Source organism: Pholcus phalangioides, unplaced genomic scaffold, assembly GCF_987345545.1.
Source record: "Pholcus phalangioides strain wild (caught in Gottingen) unplaced genomic scaffold, Ppha-v1.0 ptg000008l_1, whole genome shotgun sequence".
Classification (NCBI taxonomy): domain Eukaryota; kingdom Metazoa; phylum Arthropoda; class Arachnida; order Araneae; family Pholcidae; genus Pholcus; species Pholcus phalangioides.
Genome location: NW_028301601.1, coordinates 57,603,642 through 57,624,960, shown reverse-complemented (window position 1 = coordinate 57,624,960; position 21,319 = coordinate 57,603,642). Strand labels below are relative to the sequence as shown.

The 21,319-nt window shown below is 41.5% G+C and overlaps 2 protein-coding genes across 2 annotated transcripts; one reads left to right on the top strand and one right to left on the bottom strand.

Annotated features, from left to right (window-relative positions):
- Positions 1 to 5,981: 5,981 nt before the first annotated feature.
- Positions 5,982 to 6,905, bottom strand: LOC149084595 (speckle-type POZ protein-like). The gene has a single exon (XM_089235338.1). It carries the CDS (start codon positions 6,903 to 6,905, stop codon positions 5,982 to 5,984), a length of 924 nt encoding a protein of 307 aa, XP_089091464.1.
- Positions 6,906 to 14,796: 7,891 nt separating this feature from the next.
- On the top strand, positions 14,797 to 15,225 carry LOC149084594 (speckle-type POZ protein B-like). The gene has a single exon (XM_089235337.1). The coding sequence runs from the start codon at positions 14,797 to 14,799 to the stop codon at positions 15,223 to 15,225; it is 429 nt and encodes a 142-aa protein (XP_089091463.1).
- The last annotated feature ends 6,094 nt before the right edge of the window (positions 15,226 to 21,319 follow it).

Below are 21,319 nucleotides of genomic sequence, written 5' to 3'. Positions count from 1 at the left end.
AACGTTATGTATACACATCTTTGTGTAAATCTTTGGAAAAAAAATTATTTATGGCAAATTATGGCAACCTCTCAGCAAAGAAAGCCGTGGAAAAGCACGAGGTAATTCCGATGCCTTTCACAAATTTATTACACGTAGGAAAATACACTGTAATCTTGTTTCTGGGGCGCGGCAGCCCAAGTCGGTAAGATACTCGCCTAAAGTACCAAAGGATGTTTAGAGGAATCGCGAGTTCAATACCCGGTTCGTCCTTGTCAGGAAACTTTCCTGACGCAGGGAGTACAACAGAAACGGCGATATGACCACAGAAAGAGATTGCTACCGCAGATTGAGTCCCCCATTAAGGGGTTAGCGCACCAACCTCTCGATGAGTATTAAAAAAGAAAGGCTGCCGTTCGGATTCGGCAATAAATTGTAGGTCCCGGTCTAATTAGCCCTCGTAGCTTCTGGTGTAATCAAGTGCGAAAGATTATTCCCCTTGAGTCAGAAATCGTCACAATCAATATGATAGTATTATCGATGTCTAAGGCCGGGACTACATTAGAAAAGTTCTTTTATGAAAGTTGAAAAATGCAACCAATAATCTTATTGGTTGCATTCTAGAAAATGAAACCGACGATCTTATTGGTAGCATTTTCAAGTTTTATAAATGGACTCTTATGAAACCTTTATAGTGTAATCCTGGCCTAAGGGAAATAATGAAGCTTTTCATGGCCGCTAGAAACCCAGTGCCGTCTTAACGCATGGGCCCATCCGGAGACCTCAAGAGAAGGCGGGGGTCTCACAATAATGAGAATTAGTTCAAATTTTTGAGAATTTGCTAGGTGAGGTCCCAGAAAATTCGCTTTCCCCAGGGGCCCATGATGCTCTTAAGACGGCCCTGTGGAAACCCCAAGTGCCAAATCAATCGCCATTTGCGTGCAAAGTTGTGACGTCAATATTATCGTTAACAGCCAATAGCTGTCACCTATGCCTTTTTTTTATTTTTTTTCACGATAGGACGTCAGTTAAAACAGATAACTTGTATCTCCGAGACGGTGAGTACGTTAAGGTCGCTACACACTACTCTGACGTTTCGTGGTCCTACATCACGTCAGACGCGTTGTGAATTCAGATTCTTGGAAATTCTGCGACGTGAGAATAACGTGACGTGGGGCTTCCCACGTAACAGAATTTCCACGAGTCAGAATTCACAACGTCTCTGACGTGACGTGGGACCACGTCGTTCTGATAGGAATCAATGTAAAATTGATTGATTTGTTCCAAGGACTCGGAATATTTTTATTGTGAATTTTCACGGTAGTGCTTTGCGCTCAAGTGATAACGTTAAACCTATTGAAATCATTAAATTAACACTGAAAACACTTTCCCGTGAGATAGACAACCCCAACGTTACGAGATAACGGGCTTATATCCTGTATCGGAGCAAAAGCGGGGCCCATGCCTGGTGTTTCCCTCTAAACCTAGTAAAACCTCTCTTATGTGGACACCGGCAGGGACAAAAAAAATGCGTCCGTAAAAGAGGGGTGTCCGTTAAGAGGGGTTTTTTACTGTATCATCTATGACCTCAGTGCCGCAGTTCTTGAAACTTCTGCCTGCAAAGAATTTCAAAATTGAATTCATACTAGCGAATGGCACAGAAATTTTCTGTAAGCCCCTTGCTGACATTCAGTATAATCAATATAAGCAATAAGAGTGGTAGGCCAAGTACAGTATTGGCATGGGAAAAATGTTACAGTAAAGTAACAAATTCCTGGAACAATATCTAACTTAGCTAAAACAGTTAAATTGGGAAAAACATTGGAAACAATTATATTTTATTGCGCAAACTAAAAACCGGGACGGGGCGAAAAATATCGAAAAACAGGGACTTCTTTTGGCACCTTAGTTACATTCGCTCAAATAAGCTTATTGGTTAGATTTTTCGAGTTTTATCAAAGAGCTTTTACAAAACTTTTATAGTACGATGCCGGCTTAAGTCCGCTATCGAAAAATGTACGATAACAATGAGTGAGGTTGACAAGAACAAAATCATTCTGGTCTTATCTGTGAACACCCAGTTTGCACGTCTCTCAGTTAATCCGAAATTACACTATAACAAGTTTTATAAAACTTGAAAAATGCAATAATTAAAAAAAAAAACAAATAAGCTCATCAGTTACATTCGAGCAAATAACAACCGTCAAACTTATTGGTTGCATTTTTGTCAAGTTATATTTACATAAGAAGTTTTATAAAATTTTTGTACCCTATTCCTGGCCATATAATACGTTTCGCTTCAGTCTCAATCCCTCACAATACATTTTAATGTTAAAATATTCCATTAATGCGAATCACGACTTTAAATATTCAACGTTTTGACTCGATTCCCATATTTTTGGAAAACGATTTCATTTCTATCCATGGAATATAATAAAAACCCCTCTTTTGCGGACGCCGACGGGGGATAAAAAATTCTTCCGTAAAGGAGGGGTGACCGTTAATAAGGGGGATTGAAATGCATACTTTTATTACACAAGTGAAATTATTATTTGGCCGTGAGAGACGGGATGGTCATTAAGACAGGTTTTTTTACTGTACATATATGTAAATATACACAGACCACGATAAAATAACCACGATGACTAAAAAAAACTGATTTATTTTGTAAGCGTAAAATGGATGAAGAATAAAAGGATAGGATGAAACTGATCATATACCAGGTGTTTTAAATATAAATCGGCGGAATTGGCACGCGATATATACAGAAATAAGTCAACGCGGAATTATTGGTTTCGCTGTCTCTTGTTACCGCCATCTCCCTGCGCATCTGATTCGAGTTTTTCAGCTGCATTTTTTTCGATGAATACCTTGACGATGTCAAAGAGAAGTTCGGGTCTGTCCTGGAAAATCGAACGTTTAGCCTCGAAATCAACCGCAGACAGAAAATTCTCGCACAGGTATTTCTTGGCTTCACTGCGGAGTTTCTCGGCGTTGAAAATATCTGCTTTCACGAGGAATCGACAAACGTTCTCGTCATTCAAAATGGACATCAGATAGTTGCTGCAGTATGATTTCAGGTCGCTCACCTCATATTTGTCGCTGGTTCGTAGGAGTTCCAAGGCGAGATCGGTGTCCATGCGGCGCTGTACACTCCCGGAGTAGATGAATTCCAAGAAGGAGTCCATCGTGTCTTTCTTGAAGGCGGTCACTTCCACGCGTTGAGTGCTTCTTTCCAGTGTGTCGTGTTGGAACATCGCAGCAAATACTTTCGAACGCGCGCCAAGGATAAGGGAATGGACAGGGGTGTCTTGTCCTTCCACGGAAATGACGTAATCTGCGTTTTCCTTACTCGTCCACAGGTTTCTGAAATCTTCTGCCATCTTAAGTGTCGGAGTAAACTCCCCGTAGTGCTGAACGCCAGCTCCGTCTCTTTGATACAAGATGGAATGTGTCGCTTCAACGGTCACTACCAAAGTACCATTAACCAGTTTGGACATCAAATCTTCTCTCTCCATGATCTGAGGGGAACTGGTTGTAGATCCGTGCAATAATACCCCATCCCAGCGACACAATATCTGACCATCGGTATTATGCAATGAAATACTGAATCTGAGATTCACGTGCTCTAGTTTGATGTTTGTCCTTGTAATGCCGATGGTGTAACAAACGGATGTGCTGGAATGTTTGGTTCCGTCTCCGGGCGATATTTCTAACCGCATTATTCCTTCGTTATCAAGCCGGAATTGTGGACTGGTGTAATGTCTTCCAACCTGCCAATCGAGGGAGCTGAAGTGTGCGATGGTCCACTCACAGCTGAAATTCCCCTGGAGGTTTCCACGGAGTTTCAATTCTCCTGTAGTAAATTCCATCGAATGAAGATACGATTCTCGAATATTGACAGAAATCGATTTCTATACCGTCTCAAGTCAGTTTCAATCGCTTCTTCAACTGCAGATGATGGATCCTTTGTCCTACCGAAAATTTCCACAGTAAATTTTCAATCTCATCACGACGATCAATGTATGTTTGTGATTAGAAAAACGAACGAAAATTGTTTTATTGACTTCTGCGTTGTAGGGTTTCTGGATTGCCAATTTTTTTTTTGCAATATTTATTTTCTTGCACGAGAGGATCGAAAAAAAAGTTTTGGAAATACGGCATTATATACAACGGCTGGTAACCATTAAAGAAAAAGCTGTCGGAAAATTTTACGTTTTAGACAACTTAGGGAATGATTCGTATCCTGACCGCTACGTTTGTCCTCAACGAGAAGACGATTGTCAGCTAAATCAAGTCCTAACAACGACATTAGACGTTTCTGGTATATCTGACGTATATCGTCATGTTCAAGAGCGAGTTTCGCTAGCTTGCTCAAGGCTTCGAAATCGCTAGGGGCGTGACCGGGACTGGGCAGACGGATGGGACCGACCTTCATTTTTACGCCTGTAAGATTGTAAGCGCCACAACTTACCTTTACTGATGCGCCATATAGTATGGCGTTTGAAAGAATTCGGTGAATTAGAATATTTAGAAAATTTAGAAATTAAGATTGGCCTATCCTGGTGGCCAAAATAGAAAAAAGAAGAGAAAATAGGAAAGCTCAGAAAAAGTCAAATCTTTTCCACTGGAGCCTCATCAAGGCTGTTTATTCACACAAATAAGACCGCGTTGGAGTCTCGTTGCAAGTTGACACCAAAGGTCCACACCGGAGCCACGTTCGAGTTCGAAAAATTCCGTTGGACGACGACCCGTAAACAAGTGTAGAGAGTTCTCACGGGACGTTAACGGTTGAGCAGCCAAGAAGGAAGTGACACGTGCTTGGAATCAAACCTAATTTTGTAAAAATGAACTAAGCGGCACATTACCAGGTCACTTAATTGACCTTCAGTGCAGTTCCACATAATTTGTCCGTGGTACAGTTCCAAATCGCTTCAGTAATCCGCGGCACATTTAAATCTTTTAAGCAGCCGGCGGGGCACATTTCCAGATAACTTTGGTGGGCCGCGGAACATTCCCGTTTCAATTAAGTGATCTGTGGCACATTTATAGATTACATGAGTGAACCGCGCAATATTTACAGATGACGTAATCTGCTCGCACCATATTTTCAGATCACATGAGCAGCCTGCGGGCGCATTTCCAGATCACTTCAGAGATCCACAGCACATTTACTGATCACTCAATCAGCTCGTGGCACATTTCCATATCAATTACTTAGCTCGCAGCACATTTCCAGCCCGGTAGCCCAGGTCGATAAAATACTCGCCTAAAGTACCAAAGAATGTTTAGAGGTGTCACGAGTTTCGATACCCGGTTCGTCCTTGTCAAAAAAACGTTTCTGACACCGGGGTACAACAAAAACCGCAGGGAAATTGCTACCGCAAGAAGTCCCCCGTCGAGGGGTTAGCGCACCAACCTCTCGATGAGTATAAAGCACAAGCCTGCCGTTCGGAATCGCCAATAAATTGTAGGTCCCGGTCTAATTAGCACTCGTGTGCAGAAAATAACCGTGGTGCGACAAAAATGATCAAATGATCTTTTAAGAACTCTTATATATATGGATTATTCCGCATGATATCCAACATGGTTCCCTCATGCTAATTATATTTTGAACAACTCTGTCACTTTCTCTATCTTCTTGTTTAAAGTATGTTTCTGGCAACATTCTTTATGAATACGGACAGCCCCGAATATAACTTGGACTACATATATCTATTTTCAAAACAAATACAAAAAGAAACTGCGATTTCTTCAAAAAAAAAGTGATTTTATGGAATGTCTTGAATCGAAATCGACAAAAATCAACACAAGGTTGTTTGTTCCATAGTGTTTCGTTAGCGCCATCCACCATTGGAGTTTTCCACTTTTGTTCGATTAAATATCTTAGATGAAGTCCCAACGCTGTTCTGCCCGTTCCTTGAGGCAGTTGAACGTTCAGCTTCGATATAACCTGAAGATGGAAAATTCTCGCAGAAGTATTCCATTTCGTATCTGAGTTCCTAAGCATTATAAATGTCCGCTCTCACGTGGTCTTCACCAGCGTTCCCATCATGTACGGAGGACGTCAGGTAGTTGTTGCAGTACGGTTTTAGGTCGCTAACCTCATATTTGTCGCTGGCTCGTAGAAGTTCCTGGGCGAGTTCAGTACTCATATGGCTTACGGTCCCTGAGTAGACGAATTCCAAGAAGGAGGCCATCGTGTCTTTGTTGAAGTCGGTCACTTTTATCCGGTGGGTTCTTCTCCTCTCCAGGATATCTTGTCTGAACATGACAGAAAATACTTCCGAACGTGCACCGAGGATAACGGAATGAACTGGGATGTCATGTGCTCCCACGGTAATTACGCAGTCCGTATTTTTCTCACTCAACCACAGGTTTCTGAAATCCTCGGCCATCTTCAGTGTTGGGGTGGATTCTTCGAGGTGCTGAACATCAGCTCCGTTACCAATGGCTGGAGAAACCGCGAGACACCCAGGATGACCAATGGCTGACTGGGTCACTTCAAAGGTGACTACTACAGTATCATCGAGCAGTTTAGATATCAAATCTTCCCATTTCACGACTTGAGAGACGCCCGTTTTGACTTTATACGATACACATTCGTGATTCCAGAGACGCAAAACCTCACCGTCGGTATTGCGCAATGAAGTAATGAATTTGATGTTCACGCGTTCCCGTTTGTTGCTTACACGTCTTATGCCCAACGTGCACCAAACGTATCTCGTGGAATTTTCAGCATCCTTCAAAGGCTGCAACACTAAATACCAGTCTATGCCCTTCTTATCACATTGGAATGTCGGACTAACGAAACGGTTTTCAACATCCCAATCCACCAGGGAGCTGAACTGTTTGACGGTCCACTCGCACAAGAAGTTTCCCTCCAGGCTCCGGCTCAGCTGCAATTCTCCAGTATTCAGTTCCATCGAAGAAAGTCAATAATTCACAAATCCAGCAAAAATGTATTTCTATACCGTAGTTCACTCACTTCTTCTTCAGCTGGAAATAGATGTTTCTCCAGCTGGATTCAGCAGTAGTTTTACATTCCTACAGGACGACTACAACCCCTTATCTTAAAAGGAAATTGGTTTTTAAACGAACTGGTAATTATTAGAAATTTCTGGCAATGTTTTTTCATCAGCACGTGAGAATCATGGAAACAACTTCAGTATGCTATTATATATCGGCTAGTAAACATTCAGCAAAAGAGAACTGAGAGAAAAATACTGCATGGTGCAGAGGTGTACGCAAGGAGGTTTACCGAGGGGTCCATGCCACCCTCACTCCCACCATCAAAAATATAAAATGTTGTATATATATCTTTTGCAGATATCATGCTGTAAAGGTTTGATAAATGTTCCTTTATAATGGCCATATTTTGCAAGTTTTATAAAACTTGAAAATGTCAAAAATTAAATTACATTCGAGCGAATGTAACCAAAAGGCTTGTTGGATTGCGCTACAATGAGTGGTGTTTGAGTGGAGTTCGCCGACTGTCGGCTCATGATTTCATTAAAAGGGGAATCTTTTACAAAAGAGGTTCTGCACCTTTTGTGTTCCACGAACCCTTTGTGACAATAGCACGAAAGCCATAGGACTTCCTTGTCAATGGGATGAAAGACACGAGAGAACCCCCGTTTGTAGAATAATATTCAGCACACAAAGTAAAAAAGTAAGTCAATTTTTCAAGTTCAGGGACCCTCTGAAACCTCCTAGTAAACCCCAAGTCTCGTCAGCGGACAATCCACAGATGCAAATTAGCCTAGTTTGAGCAAAAAAATTCGGAGTATTACACGCAGTGACGTTTAATTCGGGTATGCAAATTCCAATCTTCAGACACATCCAGTTTTGTGGGACAATTTGCGAACAAAGCAGCTAGCAAGCATACTGGCAAATTCTTCTCCTGCTTCTTTAATATAATGTCTATTGAAATCCCATCTTCACCTGAGCATTTCCTTTTTTTTCATACATCTTTATAGCCTTGTAGACTTCTTCTCTCAGCTCAGTACAAATACTTGTACAAATTCGGCTCCATTTTCTTTCCTTCCTGCTCCCTTTCCAAGTCTCCCGATCCTGTTGTTCACGTTTGTATAGAGTATTATGAAATTCCTCAACAATGATTCCATTTCCATCTTTCCTTTTTAGTGCAAAAATTTCCTTTCTCCCAACACACAGTTATATATATATAAGTACAAATTATAGAACAAAGAAAGAGAAATTAAATGGAACAGAATATATAAGGAGGCCGTTTTCAGGGGGGGGGGGGGGGAATGTTTTTCTGATGATGGAAAGCCAAAGGATATGCATAAAACTACTACCGTTAAAAAGTCTCGCCACAGAGAGCAACAGTCCTACAACGATAAATCATTCAATCATAACACTTCACTCATAGTTAGAAAAAACTGGCGGCAGATGGCAGCACTACACAATACAGAGAAACAAAAAAACTTCACGTCAGGTTTCACTACACGTACACGCACATTCCCGCATGTACCGATTCGTTGGGGGTTCCGCGGGGCGGGGTGTGGGCGGGGTGCATCATGTGTGGTGTAGCAGTAGTAGGTAGGGCCTCCAAAAAATAACTCGGGGATCCATGATGTTCTTAAGTCAGCCACCTCGTTGGGCAATTTGCCTGCTGTGGCGTGGTATTTGTATTTGTATATGTATTTGAAATAAGATAGGAAATTAACTTTAAATTTAAATTCCAATAAAAGCAATGCAATTAGACAAATTTTTAGGTCAAGAAAGTCCTCAGAAAGGGGGGGGGTGGCGGCGGTCATGATTGGTTCTCTTGGCTGTCAAGTCCATTGGGTAAAATATCACCACTTAATTCCAGAAAATTCTCATGCATTTGAATTGACCCTGAACGTTCCCGGAAATTTGCAATTCATCCAATTTGGTAGCCATCGGAAATTTATGATCCACGATAGAAATTTCTAAAACGTCTGGATCGTCACCGATTTCGGGTACAAATGAACGTTTTACGTCATTTACTTCAGCATCTGCCACGCACATGTCCCCCCACTGACAGGGCTCTAGCCCTGGGGCCCGGGACGGTTATCATCATTTTTTTACTTTTCCATGCTATAAATTAACTACAGAAGGGGCCCGTTAAAAGTCTGACCGAGGGGCCCGCAAAAGATGCCAGCCTAGGGGGCCCCGCTACAGGATGTGGGGGCCATGGCCACGCAAACATCAGAACGGAAATGAAATCAGAATGAGGTCATAAAGGCCGAAAAAGAAAGAAAGCTGTGTTTTTTTCTCTTCCTGGTTTTAAAACAAAATCTCGCCAAGGCAAGCCAAGGTAACCCACTCCACCCAGAAACGCGTACGGGGTTCCAGTTCCAAAAAAATTGTCAGATTTTTCTTTTACCCCAGCGAAGGAGAAAACGTCCTATTCACATTATTCAAGTGCTTAATGAAATCAAACGTGTTTTTCCCCGCCGCAAATGTTCGGTGAGACGTATAGTGGACTCCAGACTATCCAGCCTTATGTGGCGGAAGGTTAGGCAGGATGAAAGAAACGCCGGACCACAGAAAAGCCGGATACTAAGGGGTTTTATAAATACAGTTACTCACTTCCTCTATACCTAGAAAAAAAAAAAACATCCTTTTCGTACCAAAAACCCGTTCTTATTCTTATTTTCTGATCTCTAAGTACAGGAGAGTACTTGATAAATGTTTGTTGTTCACTTTTGAAACGTTATGTGCTGTTTGTGCCGCTGTGGTGGTCGAGTGGTTATAGTGACGGACTCGCGATGGGAGGATCCGGGTTCGAACCCCCACAGTGGTGGTCGACTGAAGTTGATTTTCCGTGGTTCCCAACTTCAAGGCGCAAATGCGAGCCGATCTCCCCGTTAAAAAGTCTCGCCACAGAGAGCAACATTCCTACAACGATAAATCATTCAATCATAACGCTTCACTCATGGTTAGAAAAACTGGTGGCAGATGGCAGCACTACACATAACAAGCATTACAGAGAAACAAAGAAAACTTCACGTCAGGTTTCACTACACGTACACGCACATACGGGGCATAAAATACGGGGCATATGTTCACCCTTACACAGGTTGTCCGTTCTTATCGTTGTCCAATGGCTGATTACTGAACCGTTGGTTTTTCATACACAAATTTTCAATTTAAAAAAAAATGTTTCAAATGATGTCACCCATCATCATCTTAACAAGAAAGTTACAAAATTTAAATTTTTACACGGTGAACGAGTCCTATCAGTCATGTCTAGGAAAACATTCTTCATGCTACAAACCATGTGAAATAAAAAAATAATTTCCATTTTTGGCGACCAACACTAACCGCATTGAATTTCGTGCATTTTTGGCTCTTTGTCGCATCAATAAAGTGAAGCATAATTTCAGCCAAGCCTAAGGGACGGCGTGACTTAAGTCACGTGCAATAATGCAATCAGCCAAGCGGAATTTAAAAAAAAAAAACAATTAAGAGCATATACGAGTAGTTGCAATGCCAATGTCGTATCGTAAACAGTCACGCTTGTACGTGCGTTCATTTCTCGAGTGAGGCACACTGACCGGACAGTGTAGGGGAAAATATTACCCACAATTCCAAAGTACGTGCGTAGACTAAAGCAAAAAACCGGGGGGGGGCCTTTTGTATTTTTTTCTCTTCTTTCCATAGATCGCAAATGAATCACTCCACCTTTCCGCTGTACAAGAGTCGGGAGACGTGGCGTGAATCTCTTTGATGTACTACTACTACACCTCGTCCATATTCCTCTGCGGAACCTCTAACGAATTGGTACATGTTGGAATGTGCGTGTACATGTAGTGAAACCTGGCGTGAAGCTTGTTTCTGTGTAATGCTTGCTATGTGTAGTGCTGCCATCTGGCACCAGTTTTTCTAACTATGAGTGAAGTGCAATGACCTTTGATGTACTGACAGCCAACGGCTTCTCGCAAACTTGTAGCCTGTCGCAATGAATTATATCATGTAAATTCCGTAAGCATTCGCGGGGACGATCAGCGAATCGCTCGAAAACAACGGATATCTATCGCCATATATTAAATGAAATACCGATTATCGCTGGTAAATTATAACCGCAACATAATGTCCAAATACACGAACATATATCATGCTAAAGCATTTTCCTACGTATGATTTTCTGATCTCAGAAGTTCTCTATATACAATCAAATACAGTGGAACCTGTATAAGACGGAACTTCAAGGGACTGAAATTATTTTCCGTTTTATAAAGGTGCACATAAAAATACGTATACAGGGTGATTCAGAAAAGATGGGAAAAAGTTTAAGAGATGATAGTACACACCAATACAAACAATTGTCCTCAAAGAATACATGGGTTACATGTACATTTGCGTTACATTACATGAAACGCAAACACGCGTTTCGAAACGGCCACTCCACAAACAGCATTTCTGTTGAAATTTGCGTGTTAGCGTTTCATGTTATACCCATGCATTCTTTGATGACAATTGTTTGTATTGGTGTGTACTTTCACCAGTTTTCCCCCATCTTTTCTGAATCGCCCTGTATGCAGTGATTTATTTCTGTCACTTTGCGAAACTTTGATAATATCACTCTAAAGCAATTATTACACTATAAATGTTTTATAAAATATCTTTTTCAAAACTTGAAAAATGCAACCAATAAGCGTATCGGTTACATCCGAGTGTGAATGGGATCAACAGGCTCATTGGTTGTTTTCAAGTTTTGTAAAATATCCCGGTATCGCCTGATTGGTGGTAAGATGCTGGTCTTCCATTATAAAGATTACCGTCAGCGTCCACAGGTTCGAACTCGGGCAAAGAACATCGGAAACAAGTCCTTTACAATGCGAGCCCGGGGAGGCCAATGATAGATTTTTCCTTCATTTCCCACCCGAGTTCACTATTTGGGAAATGGCGATATATGACCGGAGTTGGTGTGCGGTAAAGTAGTGTAATCCCGGTGAAAGTTTTTTGCCTGAAACGCGAATGTACACCCCCCCCCCCTTTTAAACACATGTTGCAAAACATTTTAGGAAAATATCTGCCACAGAGTAACACGAGTACAGGTCAAACATTCAAAAGTCGTTTCCCTCGTTACTTTAAATTAATACGATTTTCACGATAGTGCACATTGGAACTGACACTTCGCACAAGTCGTCACTCCGCTTACGACGACAACATAATTTTTCAATAACCTAAGGTGACGACTCTTATCGAGGGTTTTACTGTATCTCTAATTGTCTATAATTGCAGCAAAAAATGAAATATACGACAAATTTGGTGATTATTGTAGAAATTGCTCGAATAAAGGGCTGCCGCAAATCGCAGTAAATAAAGATCCATTTCTAGAAAGAGATATTTGGCACATATAACTTGGTAATCATATTTCCTCAAGGCAAGCTGGGGTCTTCTTAAACACGGCAAAATACGGGACATCGTCTAATGTCACCAAAAACGTTGCCGTAAGTCGGATAAATCAACAATTGTTACCTAAAACAGTTGAAAAATTACAAATGCTTAGGAAATGTAGGACTGTTGTAAATCGCTGTGAATTTTGAAATGTTGAAGCCAATTCTGTGGGTGCTCGGAGCCGTTATACAAACTTCCGTGGGTGCTCGAACACCCACAGCACCCCCGGCTCCGACGCCAATGGTTGAAGCAATTATCATGATATGACTTAAAAACTACAAAAAGTTATTATCATTCCACACACGAGTTTTGTAAACATTACAAATTCAAACAAGCTGCGTGGGAAAAAAAAACGGGACAACTGTATAAGATAAGGATAATCAGCAACGACACTGGTTACGAGAATCGGGAAAAAAGGCGTGCACTATGCTCGTACCCTTATGAAGAATTGAGCTTATGTAAATACTACAGCCCGGTCGTTCATTAGATACACGAAACAAGAAACGTATCCTTTGCTTTCTTCACCGATTTTGAGAAATTTCACGAATTTCTTACTTTTACAATAGGCAGAGGCGTACGCGGAAAGGTAGAATCCCCAAAGGTCAACCTCTATGGTGACCCGTAGTGAGGGTCACCGTAACTGTGGTTTTTTCCCCTTTAATCGCCCTAGAACAAAGGGTCTCCAGATACTGCGGGCCGAACTAAAATTGTCCACGAAGCCCACCGGCCACCAACTCATACTGAGGTATTCATAATTGTAAGAAGAATCCACACACGCACATTTACGAGGGCTTGGTCATGTGATTTACCGTAACATCTTAATGATATCGGCTAAAGTTGGTTTTCCGTGGTTTCCAACTTCGAGGTACAACCGATCTCTCCGTTAAAAAGTCTTGCCACAGAGAGCAGCAGGCCCACAAACGCTACAAATGTGATTCAAGCATTACGCTGGCACTTCTGAAATACAGATGGCAGCACTGAAAAATCAGACTCGGCACTAAATAGTTAGGTACACAAACACACTTCCGGAGCAGTTCACTAGGTAGTAAATTGCCCGTAGCGATAGACCTGAATTGTGCTCGGTTTTAAGGGTGGCATCTTAATGGAATGTGCCAATGAGACCCCCCGAGTTAAACAAGGGGAAAAATAATTATTCATTTTATTAATTTCGAAATTATTTTTTCACCAATTCTGAAAAAAGTTTCTCATTAATCACTGATTAATTCTTATTAAATTTAATTAATTCTCAATAATTTTGATTCGAAATCACTTTTAGTGATTTTGTAATGATTTTATTTCGATAATTATAATTTTTTTTTTTTCCTTAGCAATTAGTCGGTGGGCCCCGACAAGCACCAAATGTGGCTCGTGGGGGTCACGCGGTGAAGACCGCTATCCAACTGACCAGACACGGCCCAGGCTGTGTTCCTCCCCGGGATATAGGCCTTTTACCCGTGTGGGTTGGGTCGTGCTGTCCGAAGGCCACGCGACGGCTACCCGAGAACGAACACTTCCCCCTCCCCCTCCCCAGTACGATGTTAGCGATAAGCGCAGATTGTCAGGGTGAGCATTTTGGCTATCTCAGTGCGAAGTATTTGGCGAGATGTGACGCACGACACGAACTGATACACGCAGTCAAAGCGCTTGATGAGAGCTTTGCACGCAAGCTCTCAAGCGCTTTGCACGCAATCGTCTTCAAGGCTGCTTTCATTGCACGCTCGGAGCCATTCCCCGCTGCAAATTAAGCAAGTTTACCACCGTGTTGGAACTTTGAACGGTGTTGAAATTCAATTTTCTTGGCTCGCGTGTGAATACAAGTTTCCTCAATGGCTTCGAAGCTCAATGGATTACAAGTGTCTGGAAGTGTTCAGGGAAATTTCAAGAGCACGTGGACCATCGAACGTTTCAGCTCGCTTGACTCGCAGGTTGGAAAATTTCATAAGAGCGCAGTGTTTTGTCTGGAGAAAACATGCATTAAATGGCATTTGGAGATATATCCTGGAGGAGACATTCCAAGTCGCGAAGGACGAATGTCTTGTTTTCTCTATGCGGAAAACCGAACGCAACATTTAAAAGTGAAGCTACGTCTTTCACTACGTAATACCGGTGGTGTGGTATTGTCCAATAGGAAGTCTGATGAGTATGTCATTTTTCCAACTGAACCAATGGGATATGGTTATCCAATTACAATTAATGTAAAAGATTCGGAAATTAAATTGATTAACGATTCTCTGGTAGTGATTTGGGAAGTGAGTTATGCAACTCACGTCAGAGACTGCGGTGACGTTTATCACTTTGCGGAAAAAAATTGTCAGGAGAATGTGACTGATGACTGGCGGAATCTCTGGACAAGCAAATGGAATACCGACTGCGTTATCTCTGTAGAAGGTTGTGCTGGGTACGCGGTCGAAAGTTTTTGCCGCCATGTTCGAACACGAGACTTCGGAGAAATCCTCTCGCCGCTTGGAAATCGTCGATTTCGAAAAAGACACCATGAATTCCTTCATGGAATTCATCTACTCGGGAGTTGTGCGTGAAATGAGTTTGGATCTCGCTCTGGAACTCATTCGGGCCAGTGACAAATACGAGGTGAGTCACTTGAAATTGTTCTGCAGCAGTTACCTGCTGTCCATACTGAATTATAATGACGTTTGCCCGATCCTATTGAATGCGGATATTTATAACGCGGAGAAACTCCGCATCAAAGTCATGGAATACTTCTGCAAATTTGTTTCAGAAATTGACTTCTTGGCCGAACGTTCCATTTTTGAGACACGCCCGGGATTGCTTTGGGACATCGTCCAGCGAATGGGGAAAATAAAAAAGCCGGACAAGTCGAATCCGTTCAAATAAACTGGAAAGATCTGGTATTGAACTCTCGTGAATTTTGTTAATTTTGCCGTATGTAATCAAGAACCTTCACTGAATATGCACTAATTGGTACATCGTTTTGTCGCAACAATTATCTGACGTGTCTTCTGCACTATTCCAAAATCACTCAAATATTTGCGAGTTTAAATAAAGCTGAGAAACTCCGCAGTAAAATCTGTGTGAAGACGATTCACCGCTCAACGTTCAGTTTTCCGGGGGCGCAATCTGGAACTGCCCTTGAAGTACCCTCAAGCACTTGCTGAAGAAAAGAAAAATTTCAAGGGGGAAAAAAACTATAATTTCTAACCACTGTTTGAATTAATGTAATATTATTGCCGGTAGTTACGCACGAACGCATCATATTGCTACGATATTTCTAATTTACCGCGTGTTTTGTTGTCGGTAGATTTGACGATGATAGCTTTGTGTATTCAGAAAGCAAAGTATGTACAGGTATGTAACATTCCAGATAATATATATATATAACATTATTTACCTGAAAGACCTCTCAATAATAAAATGTTATAATTTGCTGAAAACTATTTTCAGGTTGCTATCGATTTATTTTATTTATGGTGATTTCCGGGAGAGCATTAGTTGAACGACGTCAAATTTCTATGGTTCTTGACGTGTGGTCAGGTCAGAGCTTACCAGAAGCGGGCCCGGTGCGAAATTAATATTAGGAGGGGGGCGGTGGCAAAGGTGTCTTGATTAACCCTAATTCTATATACATGTGTATTCTTGGGACAAAACTCTGACTCCCCTCCCCCTTGTCAGTAAAATTTCGTCATCAGCTCTGCCCCCTCTGAATCCTAAGGCATATTCGTGGGATCAGAGACGTAACGGGGGGGGGAGGGGGCATAGGGGGGCTCGTGCCCCCACCCACGATCAAAAAAAATTTTTTTTTTTAAATTGAAATTTCGGAAGAAAATGCCTTTTATATGTTATTATAATCAATTTCTGTTAATTTCAATGTTATTTGAAGGCTATAAACTCAAAATTTATCTTTTATAAATTCATTGCGACCTACCCTCTAAGCCTTAAAATGATAAATCACATAAAAGCCCTTGGCCCGCTGACCAAATATGGCCCTGGGGGGGTTATCTGATGCGTCCTGCCCTCCTCAAACCTAATTTTGTAAAAAAAAAATGAACTAAGCGGCACATCTACAGATCGCTTAAGTGTCCCGTGGTACAACTCCAGAACTTTTAAGCGGCCCGTGGCACATTTTCAGATGTGAACAATGATCACATCAACACTTAAATGACTTAATGATCACTTAAATGTCCCGGGACACAGTTCCAGAACACTTCAGCGATCCGTGACACATTTAGAGATCCCTTGAGTGGCATGTGACGTAGTTTTAGAGCACTTAAGTGGCCCCCAGTGCGGTTCTCCATCGCTCATGTTACCAGCGGCACATTCTCAGATTATTTAAGTGTGATCTGCGGCATATAATTATGGATCGCTTGAGTGAGGCGTGACACATTTCCAGATCACTTGGATCGCGAAAAATTTAGCGATCACCGAAGTGGCTCTGTAGGGCACTTATCAATAGAGGGGGATGTCACTTCAAGATCCCACAAACTATCGAAAGGTTTTTCTCGTTTTTGGTGCGCCGAGTAAGATGCTGTTAAAAATATTTCATATTTTCATAAAGGGTGGTTGATGACGTAAGCATCATCCGAACCCCCTCCCCTACCCCCTTGTCATCAAAAGTCAGCAAATCGGGAACCCCCCCCCCTCCCCATCGATGATGACGTAATACTTGAACGTCCCCATACAGTAGAAACCTGTCTTGAAGTTCCTGTCTGTCATGTTCAGTTGAACATGTTTCCGAAGTTTTAATTGACATAGTGTGTGAAATCATGTCAACATCTCGTATGTAATTAAAGTAAATTAAAATAAATTAATTGGAAATAAATTAAACAATTTTTTGATATAGATTAAACTTTTCTTAATTGTCTTTCTCGTTTTTTTGGACTTCTTGTGGTGGATTGGAAGCAGAAACTGAAAACAAACATGTTGGGGTAAATCGAGAAGCTCTATCCATACTTAGAATAAGACAACCATAAGTATTCCTTATGGGCGTTGTATAATATTTTATCATGTGTATACAGGGTGATCAGCGAATAAGTCCTTATTTCGAAATTAAATATCTCTACAACAAAGATCAATAGAATTATGCGGTAAACGGTACGTTTATTAGCAAAACTGTAAGAATGTTGTACAGAAATTTCGAAAATTTCGTTAATTTTTTAAAATGTAAAAAAAAAAAAAAAACTGGAGATTTTGGGTTTCCGAAAATCCTCATTTGTGTGAAGAGAAACCACTGCATTCGCATAAAAGTTACTGCATGGGCTGCGGTATGCGCCAGAGGCATTATCGGCCCCTTCTTCGTGCGAGAAACGATTACTACTGAACGTTACGTTACAATTTTGGAACGATTTGTCAGCACACACATGGCGCATACCGCAGCCCGTGCAGTAACTTTTATGCGAATGCAGTGGTTTCTCTTCACACAAATGAGGATTTTTGGAACCCCAAAATCTCCAGTTTTTTTTGTTTTTTTTTTAATTTTAAAAAATTAACTAAATTTTCGAAATTTCAGTACAACGTTCTTACAGTTTAGCTAATAAACGTACCGTTTACCGCATAATTCTACTGATCTTTGTTGTAGAGATATTTAATTTTGAAATAAGGGCTTATTCGCTGATCACCCTGTATATTGTTTATAATTTATGTAATTGCATTTTTAATTGGGTTGCTGTATTTTTGAAATATATGACATCCATATTTTTATGGGCATCTTTTTATCAGCCACCTCGTTGGGCATTTTGCCTGTTGTGGCGTTGTATTTGTATTTGAATGTACGCACATTACGATGGAGGTATATTTTAAAAGCACAATTTGAGGGGGGGGGGTCCCCCCATGCCATCTGATTTGTTATCTTACAAACACTCACCATATTATATATAAAGGATACAAAAATCATCTCGCTTAACACCTTCTTGGTGCGCAAATGGATTTGATAACTTGCGGACTAGAAGCCAGCATCAGTTTTGCCGCTGTGGTGGTCGAGTGGTTATAGTGACGGACTCGCGATGCGAGGATCCGGGTTCGAACCCCACCAGTGGTGGTCGGCTGAAGTTGCTTTTCGGTGGTTCCCAACTTCAAGGCGTAAATGCGAGCCGATCCGCCCCGTTAAAAAGTCTCGCCACAGAGAGCAACTGTCCTACAACGATAAATCATTCAATCATAACACTTCACTCATAGTTAGAAAAACTGGTGGCAGATGGCAGCACTACACATAACAAGCATTACAGAGAAACAAAAAAAAACTTCACGTCAGGTTTCACTACACGTACGCGCACATTCCCGCATGTACCGATTCGTTGGGGGGGTGGGTAGCAGTAGGGCCTCCAAAAAATGGCTCGGGGATCCATGATGTTCTTAAGTCAGCCACCTCGTTGGGAAGTTTGCCTGTTGTGGCGTTGTATTTGTATTGGGTTGAGTTCACTCGCTCCGGTGAATTCGATGAAAATATACAGTATATAAATATATTGTGTGGGGGGGAATATATACAATTAGGGATCACCTATGCCATTTCGCTTAGCACCTTATTCGGTGAGTAGTAACATGAATACGACAATATGAGTACGCATGTGTGTTGTGGACATGAAGAACTTGAATAGGGGAAAGAGGAAGTACACATATACGTACATTCATATACGTATACATATATATAATCAAATGAGAAAATTGAACGTGAAATGCATCATCTCTCGCTATTTAATACCAAATTCGACATTTTTGTTCCACTTCAAAGATGATGTTTTCGTTGCTGTGAATATGGTCACATTACAACTATCGATAGACAATATTTTCTGACAAAATTAGCGAACCACACTCTGATAGTCTCCGCGTAGAAGTTTGATCGTTGTGTAGAAATTTCTCCTCTGTTGAAGTTGGCCGATGACTTACGAAATCTGTGGATAAGTAAAGGAAATGCAGATTGCGCCATCTCCGTGGGAGGCGAAGACGTCCCTGTCCATTCGGTTATCCTGGGTGCACGTTCGAAAGTCACTCGTCGCGTGGGAGTCACCGACTTTGAGAAAGACTCGATAACCTCCATGATAGAATTGTATCTATTCTGGAAGAGCGTGCACGGTTTGGATTTGGATCGAGCCTTGGGATTTTTAAGAGCCAGTGACAAGTATGAGGTGAGTGATTTGAAGTTGTACTGCAGCAATTATCTATTGTCCCTTCTGGGTAATGATAACGTTTGTCAGATACTATTGAATGCAGATATTTATAATGCGGAGAAACTTCGCATGAAAACCATGGAGTACTTCTGTAAGAGTGTTTTTTCGGAAATGAATTTGTGCCAGCCGAACGTTCTGTTTTCGAGACACGACCGGGATTGCTTTTTAACATCGTCCAGAAAATGACTGAAATTAAGGAAACGAAACTACCGAAATATATCTGCCTAAATAACTATAAAATTTATGGTATTTTATTCGTGATGCATAGTATTAAATTGTTTAGATAGAAACTGAATGAAATCGGCCTCGCTTAAGAGGATAACACACACCCCGCTATAAATTCTGTGTTTTCCAGTGATATATAACTGATGTTTCTTCCCACCCTTTTCATACATGTGTACCTGGACTGTGAAGTGCATTGTACTTACCGTGGATGCTTAATCTTTGCATCTCTTGTGCGTTTACCATATTCGCACACATTTCTGTTGTTCCCTATTTTCTCTTTTTTCTTTCTTTCTTGGACTTCGTGCTTCCACAAATGTTTAAATTTTTACATTATTTTTGTGGGGTTACTATACATTTCAATTTTTTTCACCCCCCCATATACTTTGAAAAATTGTTCCCTGTTCTAGTTCATTTCAGGTGGGATGGATGGATTTGATGGACTGAGAAGGGTGTTGCTACTTTTCCAACAGATACCTTTTACGTTAGAGGTTCCGAAAGGAATATCAACGTGGGTAAAATCTGTCTAGTAGTTCAAGTATCAATTTTGGTGCGCCCCTTCCCCGTGATTTTTAACGGAAAAAGAGTAAACTCAACGCCCTTCGTGATCCAGCACCCAAGGCACCAGATCCCTCTGCCCTCCTTTAGTTGCGGCCCTTACCATTGCTTACACTTATACCGTAAAGGTATAACGAGGGAACTTTTGTACATTAAGAAATTCATTTGAAATCCGTTTCTGGTCTCCAGAGTACATTCTTGAGAAAAAAATGTAGAGGTACATTCTTACTTCTGGTATTGGGGTGCCAGGCATTGTCTGTTCCCTCAAGTTTTTTCACCATCTTCGTCGTCAAAGTCTTGCTTCTTCTCCGTCCTAACCCATAGTCTCCCAAACTTTTTGTTCCATCGCCCCCTTCATCAGAATTTTTTTTCCTCTCATCGCCCCCCAACTCAAGTGAACCCATAGGATCCTATGTTAAATCAGTAGGTTCTATCGCCCCCTTGGACCATTCCATCACCCACCAGGGGGCGATATTGCCCACTTTGGGAAACACTGTCCTAACCGAACGACGACCCAGTTCATATTCCCAGGAATTTCTGTCGTCGCCGTAGTATGCAAGCTACATCCCTACGGGGCAACAAGAGCGAGCCGCGGGACAAAGTATGGCTCAAAAACGTTACGTCATGTCAGTTTTTACTGCTGGAAATTTGTAAAAAATTTTGTTCTGAACTGTGGTGGTCGCTGTGGTGGTCGAGTGGTTATAGTGACGGACTCGCGATGCGAGGATCCGGGTTCGAACCCCCACAGTGGTGGTCGGCTGAAGTTGCTTTTCTGTGGTTCCCAACTTCAAGGCGCAAATGCGAGCCGATCTCCCCGTTAAAAAGTCTCGCCACAGAGGCACACTGAACAGTCCTACAACGATAAATCGTTCAATCATAACACTTCACTCATAGTTAGAAAAAACTGGTGGCAGATGGCAGCACTACACATAACAAGCATTACAGAGAAACAAAAAACTTCACGTCAGGTTTCACTACACGTACACGCACATTTCCGCATGTACCGATTAATTGGGGGTTCCGGGGGGTTC